Source organism: Halyomorpha halys, unplaced genomic scaffold (assembly GCF_000696795.3).
Source record: "Halyomorpha halys isolate HHAL.00 unplaced genomic scaffold, Hhal_1.1 Scaffold298.1, whole genome shotgun sequence".
Taxonomy (NCBI): domain Eukaryota; kingdom Metazoa; phylum Arthropoda; class Insecta; order Hemiptera; family Pentatomidae; genus Halyomorpha; species Halyomorpha halys.
Window position 1 is genome coordinate 367486 of NW_027107540.1, and position 17187 is coordinate 384672.

Here is a 17187-nt window from a genome sequence, read left to right on the forward strand (position 1 = left end):
GAAGTGCCTGAAAAGAAGATGGCCTCGTGACCTTATATTGTAAAACGTTTTTAGAGTTCTACTACTAGGTAGTTTCTCTACATGCAGTATCATATCATTATCATTATGTCATTATGATCAAATTTACTTGTTTTATTTTTATACAGTTGTAAATATCAATAAATTAATTTTTAAAAAAATTTAATTTTACGATACAATTATGGTACATAATTATCTTAATTCATATCAATCAATATGCAAGCGAAATACATCTTTAAGTTTATTAGCGAAAAGCGATATCAACCTGACGAGTAATTTTCCCTGATTCCTTTAAAACAGTTTTCTGAATAATTTTCATCTGAAATCAGTGTTGTAATCTATCAATTGATTTTAATTTTCTAATTTAAAAGAATATTCCATAAGAAAAAAAAATGGGAAAGAAAATATTAACTACTTATTAGAAAAAAAAATACAAAAATTGACATTTACGAAGCAAACATGTAAATATCGGTAAAATATTTTACAATATGTTTTAAATGTCACGAAATGTTCCCAGGATTATATACAGGTGTATAGAACTTGTAGAATAATAGTTGTAGACATATGGTTGTTGCTGTATCACTAAACAATATTTATATGATCTAGTCACAGAAGATGTTAAAATAAAAACTCTGTATAGTGAGTTCCCTGAAGAATGTGAATAATTTCCTAAACTGTTTTAGTGAAAAGATAAAATAATATCTTTTAGATATTAAAAGTGTTTATTTAGTAAACCATCCATTATTAAATGTAGAATAGATAATACAACAATAGTTACTGAAACACGCACAATTTATTAATTAAAGAAAATAATTCTCAAAAGCAATAGGGTATTTTTAAGAACAAGAAGGATATTTTTAGTGAAATTTTAAGTATTTTTAATAAATTTAATTAATAAATACTAATTTTTATTAAATATTTAAATAATATTATTTCATCTTTTCACTAAGATTGTGCTTTCTTAAGGGGGAAATTCAACAGAGTTGTTACTTTAACAACTTCCGTGATTGATCATCTAGATCTTAAGAAATTGATCTTATTTTCATATGTCATTTGGTTTTTCATTAAAATTTTAATGGTTAACATACATTTCTGTTTTCTCAAAGCCAAAGCAGCAACGTAAAAATGTGTTGCTATATGACCATTTCTCACTCACTCATTCTTCCATCTTCGTAAAATAAACGCCACCGAAATGTCAGTATTATATTAAAAATATGAATATTTGCTATGTCTTTTAGGAATAGCCATATTTCACATCATATCTCAATGGTTTTGGATTAACATAGCTTAGTTACTGGTACTGCTGGTACTGGGGGGGGAACAAGTCCGGCAAGCCCCCGCTAGTGGTCCTATTTGCTAACCCCTGGCGGCTACCTAGGTTGCCGTCGCGTGCTAACCAAGGTGGGAGTGTCAAGATACATTCTTCGAGACCGCCGAAAAACGAATTTTCAACTGCCCCAGGTGGGAATCGAACCCACAACGTTCCGAACCGAGCCGCATTGGGACGTGCGCCCCAGCCCGCACGCCTGTTACGTCCCCTCAGCTTAGCTAGGTTCAATAAGAAAATAATCAAAACAATCTACATAACGAAAAATATAGAACAGTTAGTTCATTTCATGACATATAAAAACAATTTAAGTAACACAGACGTTATAAATAAATTGGAAGTATTAAATATAATTACGTGGAAGATTGTTGATTGACCGTGTGTATTAATGAATGGAATATGGACCGGGTGCGGTAAAAAAAAAACTCAAATAGTAAAGTATACAATTTACTATTTACTATTTGAGTTTTTTTTTACCGCACCCATACCATATTCCATTTATAAATATAATTACCATAGAGATGATAATTATTATAAAATTACACAATTACAAAATTTAAAAAAAGAGCCGCCAAAAAAAATTCTTAAATAAAATAAATAAATAGAGGTATGAAAAATTCAGAACATCGAAGTATATATCAGATATCAGGGTAATACTTGTTAGAGCTCGTGTGACCATTTATATTAGTATGGACCCTCCATACTTTAAGAATTTTATTGTAAATTTTAGCAAACTATACAATATTGGTGCACAATTAAAATTTAAATTTTAGAGTTTGTAGGGTTATATATTATTGTACCATAAATTAGTTAAATAGAAGAATGGCTGTTATTTTTGTTAATTATATTAAATCTCCTTGGTTATTGTGATCTATAAACAGAATGAAAGAAATTTGATGTACATTGCAGTGTATCTAATAAATTGAATGATGGCCGCGAAATGTTGTGATTTATTATTGATTACTAAATAAAGGACATTAAACGAGAAAGATAACTTTCGCTTCACTCAACTGAATAATATAGTTATATTATTACTGACTGAACCTTACAAAAATATGTAATCTTCCCAATTCGTCTTGCCCCTCTTCCCAAATATACTTATCTACAAACTAAAAAAAAAAATTTAATTTTATTCTAAGTTTTACTCTAATTATTATTATGCATTTGAATATCGAAATAATAATAAATCTTAGTTTTTTTTTTTTGGATTTATTTAAAAAACATATCTTTTAAGAAGGGCCAAAACGCCCTAGTAGGGGAAGAATGCATCCTTAAAAATACTTCTGTCTATACTTAATAATTAGCCCAATGAATGTGTTTATAACTTAAAAAATATCTTTAAAATAATCATTTTATTTTTCAGCTCCTATTGGCCTGACTTCCGCTCCAATTGGTAATCAGAATGAATACCTACTCACTATAGTCGACGATATAGAAGACGGAGGTAAATATTCCCTTATATTCTAAATATAAATATTTTTATATCGGTCTGATAAAAATGTTGAACATTATCATCACATTTTATGTTTATTGTTTTATTGCGCTAAAAAATATCAGTATGTTCAACTTGTTTAGCTCACTAAACTTTGTTGAAAAATGAATATATATCATTAAGTTAATCTTCATTCTGTAGTAGATATCGTTAAACACCCTTGGACGGATCGTGATGAAGATCATACAGCTGTAGCAGCACGAGGTAATTCATTAATCTTATTCCTAATGTGTTAACCACTTCTTTGATTTATATTTTTTCTATCTACTTACTTCTTTCAATTTTCTATTAAATTTTTTTAATGCTATTGCTCATACATATATATGGGCAATAGCATTAAAACAATTTAATAAAAAATTGAAAGAAATATATATATGTACACACACATTTTATGTTAGTATTGGGTCGGTTTTACCAGAAGATACAACTGGGATTGTTAATCCCATAGGATCTAATAGGAGAATAACAAGGGGGTTTCAAGAAAAAGAGATCCTACCAAAAACAGATACTGAGTCTAAAGCTTCTAATGAAAACATTAACAAAAACCAAGCCAACAATAAAATTGCGAGGGAATGTGAGAACGGTTGCAGATAAGAACCGGAGTGAGACAAGGGGACGGACTTTCACCTTTTCTCTTAAATGTTGTTCTCGACAAGGTTATCAGGAGCTAAGGTAGGAAATCAGAGGACCAATATCCTGGTAAAATATCTGGCCTTTGCGGATGATTAGGCCCTACTAGCCAAGTTGGAGGAAGAGGCGATTGGATAGTTAAATTCCCTGAAGAGAATAGCTGAGAAGGCAGGACTTAAACTGTCTCCCCAGAAGACCAACCTTATCACCACGAACCCCAACTTTGGTAAGAAAGAAATGAAAACAGAATTCGGTAAAATCCAGGTGGTTAAAAGCTTTAAATACTTGGGCGAAATAATCAGCGGAAAACTTGTCGAAAACCTGGAAAACAGGATTAAAAATTTGGAACATTTATGCTTCTTAACGAGTAGTATTTATAATAAAAAAGGCATCTTCAAGAAGGAAAAAATAAGGACTATTGTTCAGTGGTAAAACCAGTGATACTGTACGGAACAGAGACAATATTCTTTCCCATTTTAGAGAAACTGCTGAAAATAGAAAGAAGGATTCTTAAAAGAATCCATGGGCCCAAAATAACATAGAAGGATACAAACTGAAATCCATCAGTAAATATACAGTGAAACCTCTGATTTGGAAACAGAAATGAAGGCAAGGAGACTTAGGTTTTATGGACACATGCAAAGGATAGCCGAAGAGAGATTGAACAAGAAGATTTTCATTAGGTTTATGGGATATAAATTCAATACACAGTACAAATCAAACAGGAAACACAGAGGCTTGGGATTAAACATGATTTGTGTGAAGATTGAACAGAGCACCGGAAATTTCTCATGGTGGACAGTAAAAAACCGCTTTGGAGGATGCGTGACGGGATTCTCCCTGAATTTTCATCCACCTCCGGAGCATTTTAGGATCTCTAATGTATGTCATTTACACGACAAGAAGTAGTTTCCCTCAAGCACCCAGAGTCAGTGGTAGCGGCATAAACCGACGAAATTTGGGTCTACACTAGCATGAGCGCTGAGCAGGGTCTCGCTCATGCACAGACTGCTGCTACCAACGCAGCAGCACTGAAGCAGGATGGCACCAGGGTGAACACGGCAAAGACTGATGATATAGTAATGTATTTCCAGAAAGAAAAGAGAGATAGTGTTCCCGCGATTTTTTGTAGGGAAGAAAGATTTCCAAGTCCATCCTCTACCTTGGCGTGAGACTGAACCGGCACCCAATCACCTCCGGGAGAGGTGCGCAGTAGAAGTCTTATAGGCTCTACTACCTGCTTACATCACAGGAGCTCTCCCTACGCCTGTAGGTGAAGCAACAACCCTACAAAACTACGCTGAACAAGTTTCAGAGTTTCCAGGAATCCCTCTTTCAGCGAATTGTCAGAGGACCATTACTTCAGGGGCCAGGAATAGTGCAATACGAAAGAGATCCAACTCCTCTCTGTTGTTCATTGACCGAAGGCACACTAAGTTCCCTGATGGGCTGAAGGCCTGTGCTAAGCCACATCACCATAACCCTCTCCCCCACGCTCCCATACCAGTGGAGCAGTCCCTCCCCGTTCTTGTAACTTTCGGGCCGTCGGCTCCCTGGTCATTATATTAAACCTCGGCTTCGGTGGATCTGGCTCCCTTCTTTTTAATGCCATGTGGCAACAGAAGGGGTATTTTTATCTGTTGTATATATTTTGATTTAAGACTTAATTAAGTTTGTATATATTGGAACTGATAGTAAATAAACTTAGGAGAAAGGGGAAAAAAATAAAGAAGTGCTTATGTAGAATCGGTGAGTTTTCTTTTGCTCTTTTTTAGGTTTTTGAAAACTTAAAAAAGAAAAGTTTAGGCACACATATATATGTATATATAATAAAAGTAAAAGTTCTTTTATAAATGCATCATCAAAATCATTTAAATTGATTAAATAGATAAACGTGTGAACTCTTATTATTTATTTCAGTCTATCTCATCGAAGATGATGATCCTGATCTTAGAAAACACATAAAAGGAAAAGCGGCTGCTTTGAAACCTAATGTACTCGCAGATAATGAAGATGAAGGTAAGAAAAGATATTTCCAATTGTATTATCATATCTCACTTTTAGCGAGTTAAGTATTGATAATTGACACAATATTTGAAAAAGTAAATTTACTAGTGCCATGTACAAGATCAAAATTTATTTCATATCCAACATGTAAAAAAAAAAAAAAATCGATTAACCGCCTATTTATATCTGCTAAAAATTAACAAGAGAAAACGATGTATAGTGATGATTCAAATCTAATAATAAATCATTAGTTTATTTAAAATTCTTTCGCTTTGCAGCTAAGTTAGTTGAACATTTGTAATTGTATCTCTACCACGTTTCATTACGACATAACATCATTACCAGTTAGATCACGTTCAGTACATGCACTACAACATATATAAATTTGAAGGAAGATAGTCCGAGTTGCGGTCAATAAAGTTATCAAAATAATAAAAGAAAACTATTTATTTTTAACCAACGTTTCGTCCCTCTTTGCAGGGCTTCGTCGGGGCTAAATGAGAAAACGAGATACAAAGATTTTAGAATTAATAGAACATTAAAAATATAGAACATTTCAAAACAATTGTTAAGTTTATAAAGTATGTAGAAAAACTAAAATTAATAATAACAATATGAATAAATATACATGTTGGTAGACTGGAGGCATGTTGTTAATAAATATAACCTGGTGTGATTTAAGTTCTCAATATAGATCTAGACACATAAATTGTATTAGACTACTCATTAAACTGGTTTTAAATATGTATAAGATACAATGGATAAGTGGTATAGATATGGTATCGGAGAAGTAAAATAATATGGACAAAGGATAAGGTCCCCACTGTCATCTATCCCCATCCAGGACGATCCAGGACCTCTCTCTACCTGCTCCTATTTTTCTGGCAGTTGGTAACAGAAGATCATTCTTATCAGGTTATTATAGCTATTGTTCATTCTTGTCCAATTTCTCAATATTTACATACTACTATACCATACTCCACTTATCTGTTGTACCTTATATATCTACCTCCCTACCAGCTTTAAAGAGTTGTCTCTTACAATTCATGCGTCTAGATCTATATTGAGAACTTATAACATACCTGGGCCTTGTTTTATAATAAATTACAAACTAATACTATTAGTCTTGTCGATTTCACTTAATATAAATGCACTGATTTGTACAATAGTAACTTGTACTTTAGTACTTTTTAACTCCTGTAATATCACTAATAGTCCTCTATATTATGAAAAAAAAGTATTAGTGTAATTACCCCGTTGTTTCTGTACTTGTATTTTGAACTAATACTATCAGCTTTCATTATGAAACAGGGCCTAGGATATATTTTCTCATATTGTTATTATTAATATTTTATTAATTTTAGTTTTTCTATATACTCTATAAACTTAACAATGATATTGAAATGTTCTTTATTTTTAATGGTCTGTTAATTCTAAAATATCTTGTATCTTGTTTATTCATTTAGCCCTGCAAAGTGGCTTTTCTTTTACTATTTTGATAACTTTATTGACCGCCTCCAAAACGTCCATAAAGGAATATTATGTGTATTATAAACAAACAATAAGGACTTTTTTTACAAAAACATACACAAAATAAAAAGATAAACCTAATTGAAAAATATTATATAACAATTTTTAATATAGATGGCTCACTTCGCAGTAGTGCAATGTACATTTCCACCAACTTAATGAAAAATACTATCTACGGTTCTCTCTTTTAAGAAAATTACAACTTTTCAATTATTTTTTGGACATTTTATACCTAATTCTGTTTCATAAAAAAAAAAAAAATTGAAAAGTTTTAATTTTTATAAATAAGAAAACCTTTATTTGTATTTTTCCTAAAGTTAATGGAAATTTACCTAGCACTACTCTGGAGTAAGGCATCGATATGATGTACTTACGTTTCGAGTGATCAAGTAAGAAATAGTTTGTTATTTTTACATGTATTATGTACTAAAAATATGTTTTCTTGTGTGATTACAGAAGTTCCTCACTTTTCTATTTGTAAAGAAATATAGTAAATAAAATGTATGCAGCATTATAACACACTGTTGTAATTCAATCTGTAAAAAAAATTCGGATTTTTAATATTAGCCCTATCAAAAATGAAAAGCGTCAAAACTTAAAAGATTTTTTATTAGTTTTAAATGTTTAAAAAACCGTTACTTGAAAAGAAATTCGATGTAAGATTTTATATTAATTTGAAATACGTATCTATACGTTTATAAGCTGTAAGGAAGTGGGTTAGCTCAGTGTACAAGGCGCTATGCTGTTGAACTCCTGAGACCCGAGTTCTAGGCCAACTGAAGTATATAATTTTAATTTAATTTAATTTAATTTAATTTTAATTTAATCTCTTTTGTAACTGTAGCAGTTAGTCAACTATGTGAGTTCGGAAACGTGAGTACCCTCAATTGAAGATAAGGCCGGCAGTTGAGCTTGATCTTGAAAAAATAATCTACCTAAGAAAGCTACATAGTATTTTGGCTGTTCTTTCCATAATAAAATGTTTTTCGTTTTATCTATTTAAGTTATAGATTTGTATTAGTTCACGTTAGCACCTACTAAATCTGCCGCAACGCCTGAGGGTACCGACGTTCCTTCACGTATGTCACTCTTTCGACATTTAATGGAATTTCATGTACGGTTTCCCCTGTTGCTCCCAGCACTTCTCCCTCTTTTAAAAAAATATCGGTATATTCGGACATAATCTCTTGCCGCCAATCCCTTACCCGATTCACAGCCCCTACCCGCGCTTTATCGTTCCCCTGAAACTTAACACAAGAAAAATTTGTCCCCCTATCCTAATACGCCATTTCTTTCCACTGGTTCTTATCCTCGCTCCCACCCTCTCCAGTCAGCCGCATCCCACAATTGCCTGATATTCCCGTGGCATACTGTTTACGATGTGAACCACCAGCTTTTCTCTACCCATCCCCCATCTATTTTGACCAATCTCCACTTCTCCCTCTACATTACACACTCTACACCCAAGGTGACTAATTGACAACAACATACCTTACCTGGAGTGTCCTCTCTTCCTCATCCAGCTTCTCTAATGCCTCCCGACACAAGATGGTGTGCGAGCTTCCCGTGTCTATGAGGCACCTCACTCCGCTTACTTGGATGATAGGCAGACCGCCTCGCTCGCTCATACTAGCATGCAGTTGCCCCTCTGCCGACACCCTCCTCAGATCTCCTTCCTCCAGATCTCCTTCTCCAAGCGCCATGTCCGCTCTTGCGTACACCTCCAGTTTCTGTACCGGCGTTCTCGTCCTCTGTCTCCGAAACTACTGAGGCCTCCGTCGATTCACTCGACGAACCCTCTTGCCTAATTCTGGTAGCTCTGTGCCGTATTCTCTGAGCGTTGACTTCCATGGGCTCTCCCTGGTCCGTCTCCCACCTTCGGTACATGTATGGGCATTGTCTAGCAATGTGCCCCTACTTCCCGCACTCGAAGCACTTCGTGCGGGGACATTGGACCACTAGATGTCCCACCTTCCCACAGCCATGGCACTTACGATCATCTCTCCTCCCTTTTTCTCTAGGTATAGCCTGGTTAGTTCTTTTCTCACAATATCGTGCCGTTCGCTCCTTCATATATTCCCTCTCTTTTCTTCACCACGCATTTTGAGGATTCCTGGGCCGATTGTACTGCACCATTGATCATTCTGGTTCCTCCACCTCCATACGGGACTCCTCCTCTCTTGCGCCTGCGTCTATTAGATCCTGTGTAATTTCCACAAATCACCTATCTTATGGTAGACTTTCTTTTCTACCGATTTCCTTCGCTAGCTGCACCTTTAAAATGCCCGATAGGAAATGCATTCGGGCCTGGACCTGATCCATATCCATCATCTCGCTAAATTTGTCTGTTATCCAGTGGTACCGGGATAACAATTCCCTTGCGTAGCGTCCCTTCGATTGCCCTTGTTTCCTCCTCTCCCTAAACATCTGGAATATGTCTTCCTCCGGGGCCCATCGTCCTCCTCCTTCTTTAGGAAGGACCTCTCTTCCTTTGGGGATAGGAATTAAGGCCATTATGGGATGTCATCCTACCTTAACTCTCATATATATATATGATGTAACGGTTATATCAACCATGTATGACCCACCAGGCCGATCTGGTATAAAATAAATAAATTTAAAAAAAGTATGGCATGGAATTGCAGGACTGAACTGGAGAATCAAACTTTAACAATTTATGTTATAACTATAATTTATAAATTAATTTTTTTACTATGATTCTTCTTAACTGTTTTGTAAATATCCACTTTTCATAAATGGATGACTGAATTATTCAATAGTGTTAATTTTAATTTCTAATAATAATCATGTTTCAGGAACCACAAATAGCTGGATAGGTTGGTTGAAAAGCGGTACTAAGAAAGTTAATGTAACAACCGAACCAGATGATGAAAAAAGTGAGTTCCATGTTTATTTTCTATGCAAAAAGTTATTATTCAAAATTTATTAATAAAAAATCTATTGTTTCACCCCAATTTTAATGAACTTTATTCAACCATATTGATTTTGAATATCATGAAAACTACTACTCCTACGAAAATAAACGTTATAAACTACATTAGTTACAGCAGTACAATAGCACATTAAACCAGCTTTAATTTAAGCGCTAATAGAAATGTATACGTCGAATGGTTTTATGAAATGTAGATTTCTCAAATAAATTCAGTAACGACTGATCTTGCAGTACATTTTTTTTTAAATGTTGCTTTGTAAAAAGCTATATCTCGAGGACTATCGAATGTAAATAGCACTGTTAGAACTTATATTTTAGCAAATTTACTCTACTTGAAATGATGTTCAGTTAGGTTTTCAAGTGTTATTTGTAGTTGTAAAGATATAGAGCTCCGAATGAAAAGTTTTTTTTTTTTTTTTTTTTAATATTTTGTAACAGCCTATTTTATTCATTATAATTACACATAGTTTTTATTAAAGTTCATTAAAATTTGGGGTGAAATATCTGCCTTTTTTTTTTCTCCCCCGGCTCTTGAACTATCAGTATTTCTTTTTTCTTACATTGATGGTCGTATGTTCTCAAAATAAATTCATATCGCAGGAATGCTTGGATAGTGGCACTTCTGGTAAAAAAAAATTTGGATTTTATTTTTAATTGGATGTATTCCAAAGATATTACCGTAATAGTAGTGTAGAATGCGTGGACTTGTTTAGTAAAACAAGTGCCCAATAGAGCTCTTCCTACAGACTTTCATAAAGCAACTAGAGCTGTTACAAATTAATAATTACAAAGTCACTACAGTCTATGATACAATTTACAGAATACTTTAAACACACAAAAAAAAATGTGCCCATATTCAAGTTAAACAGCGATATTACGGTATTTTATCCTTTACATTCTCTAATTCAAGTTATAATTCGAATTTGTTTAAACAGAAATACTGAAAGTCTGTTTAGAGTACAGGATAGAAATTACGAAATCTTACTCGAATTAGATTAACATTTATTTATTTAGCCATCCTCAGACACCTTGTACTATTTAAAAAAAACTAGAAGGAGGCGGTCAACAATAGGAATTTAGAAACAGTTTAAACTACTTATCAGTAACCGACGTTTTGATGGACACTTCATTAAGCTGATTCGCGGAGTTGTAAAAACAGCATGCAAAATCCATTTTTGCAATATTGTATTGTATATTTATGTATTGTATATTTACAACTCCACCAATCGCAACAGCCTTGATGAAGACCTGCAGTGTGAGTGGGAAAGTTTAATATTAATGAATTTCTTAATTGTATCTCTTTCCCGGACCTTCTGATTCACTTACGGTCATTATCTCTTTACATTTATTTTATATATATATAAGTTACGGTATGAGTCAGCTGTTATTTCGATGTCAGCTGACTGAGGGGATCAGCTGATCGAACGTATATAAAAGATGTACCGAAGACAAGAAAGCCAGTATTTTACAGCAGTTCAAGCGAGTTAGATCTTATTCCTTCTTCTCTTTTTTGACATTGTGCTTTCGCCAATACTTAACTTATATATATATATATAAATTGTTAATTTAATAATTTATTTTTTATCTTATATACTCGATTTTCAGTCATCTTTATAGATACCAACCATCCAAGGGAAGACTACGACAAAAATAAACTATTCATAGAAAACGTGCATTCTTCTACCAAACATAAACCAGATAAATTAAAAGAAAAGTCGACGACCGAAGGAAAAAGTAAGTAAAACCATTGTCTATGGTACTTAATACTACTAATAATAATATTAATATGCTTTATTTATTCTGGGATTAGTCCCTTTAGAATAATATTCAGGTGTCAAACTTAGGCTTTAAAGCTTTAGAGTAAAGTACATAATAATGACATTATAATACGTCAAAAAATATAATAAAACAATGAATCTGAAAATATAAAAATGAACAGAATGTATAAAATAAAACTACATGTCATTTCATAAAACATAAGATGTCTAACTTTTGATAATAAAGAAATGATAAAAAATCAAATAGAATCAAACTCAAAATAATAAATGGAAAGGTAAAATTTCTGCTAATATGCATATCTACAAGTATAAACGAAAATCTTAAACATTAAATACATAAATAGAAAATATAAAACTTGTTGGAAACTTTCAATTGTTATTCATTCGGAATTGGGTGGGCAGATGGTGGTTTAATATACGGGATTGGGATGGTATGAACTACGAGTGAAGGACGGGATAGAATTTCATAAGGAAGAGGAACGGACTCACTCCTCAGAAAGATCTAGCAAATGCTGTGGTTCGATGGGCAATTACATATAAATCTGAATGGCGTGAGCGGGTATTGCGGGGATGCACTGAGGATTTAAATTGAAGGATATCAGAAATGTACGATGGACGGCGGGATTGCATAATTTAGAGTAGAGAAAGGAAGCAAGAAAATATTTACGACGAAAGGAGGGGTGAAGCCACTTCAACTCTTTATAAAATCGGGTGACAGAGGCGTCCCTGGGGACTCCAAAGATGAATCGTACAATGCAATTAATTAACCGTTTTAATTTTGCTTCGAGATCCCCAGAGACACCCCCGTAAACCACAGAGCAATAATCAAAGTGGGGGAATATTAAGGAAGTAACCAGGAGCCTACGGGTTTCAAAAGGAAGTAGGTGATGAAGATAATTTAAACGCTTTAAAGTGGTGAAGGTACGACGGGAAATATCGGGGACGTGTTTTTTCCAGGAGAGAGATTGGTCTATAGTGACCCCAAGGTTTTTAACGTATGTATAGAATTGTTTTTTAGGAATAAGGTTGGAATATGTGGAATAGTTTTCAGGAGGTGATTGGATCCTATTACGATTGCCTTAGTCTTCTCTGCATTCAATTTAAGATCAATACTCTATTTTACTTTTTGATGATGCGTTATTTGTTGATCCTGTAAATAGGAAGGAAAAGGTGGTGAGGGTTCAGTGTAAAACTTATGTAATTAGCACCAACGTTTCGGCCATAATTTTAGGGCTTCATTGGGGCTAAGAACAAAAAGCTAGATTGCTGCCTGGGCGTTGATGATCATTGTGTTTTACGGTCTCAAATTCTGACCTAAATGTTGGTACTAATAAATAAGTTTTACTTTGTTGTGTTTATCACTGACCACTCCCTTAACCATCTTCTCCGCATATTCTGCATTTATATGAATCATGTTTCCTCATCATCGATAACATATTCATGAAATCTACTTTTCCCTGAGATTTTTCGATAATATTCGAACCCTATCTACTTTTTTTTTTTTTTTTTTTTTTATTGTATCGGTTATATCAATCAAACCGATCTTTAAAGAATGTGTTTTAGGAGGTAATGCCTGTAAATAAGGGTGAAACAGTTCGAAAATGCAACTTAGTGCCACATGTCTCAACTTCCTATCCCAATGCCTTGTAAAAGTGTCTACAAAACCTTTGGCAGAAAAATATTTCTACTCTTATTGAACTTACGTCACCATTTTCAGAACAGATGAATTTCGTGGATAATATAGAAATCAGTTTGTAGGAATATAAAACTTCGTTAGGAGATCATTGCCGCCTAATACTAACAAAAATGTATATATTTTTGTTATAAATATCTAGAATCTCCACACAATGAATTTTCAATAAGTGACCATGAGGATTTCCAAAAAAGTTGCTTCGTTTCATCAGGATTCCAACGGTAATTAATAACAACATATAACTAACATAATTAATAACATTAATTTGGACGAGATATTAAGATTGAAAGGACAAAAAAGTTTTTGACAACTACAATATTACGAGTATCTAGTGTTTGTTTAAGTAAGGGGACTGGTTTTAATTGTTTTTTCAACAATTGCAACTTTATTTGTTCTTTTTTTTTTAACTGAAACCAAACAAAACCAAGAAGAAAATTATACTAACAAATAATTAAGTACTGGTATTTTTTTCAGGTAGCTATTATTATTTTTTTTTGTACCTCTCAACTCACAATCTCTTCGCAATTAAACTAGCTTCGAAAATTTGAGTAAATCATTGGGAAACTGATTAAATGAAGAAATTTTTGGAAATCCTCAAATACTTACCTCGATAATTCATACTCAAACTTCCAGATTCAGCGATGTTATGGAAGAACGTTATATCCTCTACATTGGAGTGTGGAATACTTCGACGTTGGACAAGACCAAATTCCAGTAAAAATGATAAAACTATGTCTACCTGTCATCCTTCCTGCTCTTCTACACATCTACAACTGCTCCCTTCAAAACTCTATTTTTCCCACAGCCTGGAAAAAAGTATTAGTAAGACCACGGAACAAGGCCCTTTGCCCTTTGTAAAACCATCTCAATCCTTAAACACCTCATAAAATCCCGTGATTCATTTCCTCTACGTACTCACCACATTCCAGTATCCTCTCATATTCTAACACATTCGACTACGGATGCCCAGTGTATAGAGGACTATCGATTCAACAAGAAAAGAGATTAAAAAGATTATTGAACTGTTTTATAAGATTCATTTTTACTATTCCTAGGGGTTCTCATATCTCACATCACTATTCCGGCTCTATCCCAGTATTCGAAAACAATATCTCCTTGGCACATTTATATATCAAACCCTAATAATCAAAATACCTTCTAACATCATTGACCTCCTTACCATACGTTTATCAATTCACCTATTAAACATAAGATTCCAACCTACTGATCTCTATATTCCTACCTACAGAACAGGAATTTTAACTTTTATAACAATTTACCAGGCTGCAACAAGAGATTTTGGGTCCCACTTAAACCATCTAAGATACTTTCATGTCCAATCCTTACAATCTAAAATCCTCAATGCGCCTTTCTTTGTCACAAATATAATTCATAATGACCTCAATGTTCTAATAATGGCTCGAATATTAATGATCTCATAATAAACTTCCTAATCATCCAAACCCATTTATTTCTAACTTTGCTTCCTCTACAATTCCTAATCATCTTCCTAGACGGCGGAATAGAAGGCGGACTCGAAACCTTTTAATGTAGAAACGTCATTGAAGTTCTACAAACTGGTGAATTCACGAAAAGTTTGTAACATGCCATTATTCCATAGTTGAGAACACATTTACTTATTTTTTAAATTAATACAGTTATATTTTTGAATAAATAATATTCAAAAATTAAAAAAATATCATAAATCAACTGTTTATATTTATATCAACTATTCTCATATTTCAGTTGTAATAATCGACGCGGAACACCCTGAGAGGTGTAATACAAAGATTAACAGAATCTTTATAGAAAACGCCGAACCCCCTATCCAATTAGATAATTGGCAAATCGAGCAATTAGATAAAGCGTTTTCTACTACATCCCGCGTCGAGGGTAAGTAAAACCATAGATCATCATTCCGTTTTAGTTTTATGTAAAAGTTTAATTTGATTTTTTTTTTTTCTGAAACATTTCTTTGTTAAGGTTAAATAATTACTTCTCCAATATAAAATCTTTGATTCCTATTATTTACTTTGCTTATAAACTTCAGTCCTTTAGTGTGAAAAGGAATTTAGTTTTAAGCATCTTCTTCATGCTTAATATATTATAATGGCAATCAAATTCACACTTTCACTTCCAAATAATAGCGAAGATTATATTTTATGTTATTTTATTAATAAAAAAATTATCTTGTTTTTACACCAATATCCTTGTATTCCAGTTATTATAATAGATGGTGAACATCCTGAACGGTCGGATGAAAGGAATAGAATATATATCGACGTCGATACATATCCAGACGATATATATACCCAATCATCGACTTCTGCTGAAGAAGAATGTAAGTAGACAGCTCATTATTCTGTTGAACATTTGATATTTTTTTTCATACTTTAATGTTTTATAGTTTTGCGACACATGAATTTAAGTATAAATATTATTTTAAAGTGTTCGAAGAAAGACATAAAAAAAAGACATAAACACCTAATACAATGTAACGAAGTAAAAGAATAAATAACATGAAATAAAAGTAAACTAAGTTGTGGCTAAATATAATTTAAAACATGTAAAAGTTTATTTAAAAATTAACAAAATAAATTAAAGAAAATAATAACCGTGTTAATATGCAGAGGTATACATTTATTTCATAAATAGAAATAAATGGCTCGTGTACACTTATAAACGTATACGAGTCAATTCAAAATTGTCGGGGATTTTGTCACAGAGCTTTTTGAGAGTCTGTGGAAAATCCCTTTTTTCTCAAATTTGATATATCTGTGAATCCTCTACATTAATTGTTAATTAGATGTCCACATAATAATTAGCATAGAAATTATAATTATTTATTTAAATGATTTCTCTCATCTACCTCTAAGAGCATCATTGACACCTCCCTCAACTACTAAGACCGTAAAGGGTCCTTACATAACCTGAAAACGCAAAAAGAACATTCCTGTCAGGAAAAGTCATTTGTTTATATCTACAAAATATTCTGCTTTGTTTATAGTATGCCATCGTGTTAATAATAGTGAAGTATTCGTTCACCCTTAATTCCCTCACCGTATTAAACAACAATTAAAGAGCCTAATTAAGTACTCTTAGCAATTACTCCACTCTCGTCAAATCGAAAATCGCCGTCCGCAGCTTGTTTTCAAGGCTACTGGGCCGATTTGTTTAAGATTTCGAACTAAAATCAACTATCACTTAACATTACCATCCACCATTTTGTTTCCAAATGGCCACCGAATTGAGGTTTCTTATACCTTCCTGTAGCCTATTCTACTCATGCAACTAAATGACCGGTTGTGAGCCAAAACAGAACTACTTAGAATTATTTTTAAATATCACAAACTCAAAAAATATATACATTTCTTATAAAATTGATCCTCGAAATATCTGATAATTTTGATATGACCCATAAATTTTATTCCTTTAATAATACTTGTTAAAAGCAATATTTTATTTTTTTATGAATAATTTATCATCCTAAAATATTACTAATAGATAAATTAGTAATTAAAATTAAAATATTTAATTTTAAATATAACAAAAATCTTCCTCGAAAATCCTTTCTATTCCTCACCTACATCTACAATGCTCTACTCAGATCCACTTACTTTCCTGACCCATAGAAATTATCCATAACCAAAATGATTACCAAACCTCAAAAGCCGCCTGAATACCCATCCTCCTACCGTCCTATCGCTTTGTTACCTATCATGGGCAAAATCCTTGAGAAACTCATCTTAAGACGCCTGT

General features: G+C 33.1%; 1 protein-coding gene across 1 annotated transcript in view; it reads left to right on the forward strand.

Annotated features, from left to right (window-relative positions):
* LOC106680897 (uncharacterized) overlaps positions 1–17187 on the forward strand; it is a gene marked incomplete at its 5' end in the record, with an annotated part of 137323 nt that overhangs the window by 40270 nt on the left and 79866 nt on the right. Inside the window, 7 exon segments of the mRNA XM_067045897.1 lie at positions 2709–2789; positions 2979–3041; positions 5388–5486; positions 9821–9901; positions 11563–11691; positions 15175–15321; positions 15650–15769. Coding sequence (XP_066901998.1) covers positions 2709–2789; positions 2979–3041; positions 5388–5486; positions 9821–9901; positions 11563–11691; positions 15175–15321; positions 15650–15769 — 720 coding nt within the window.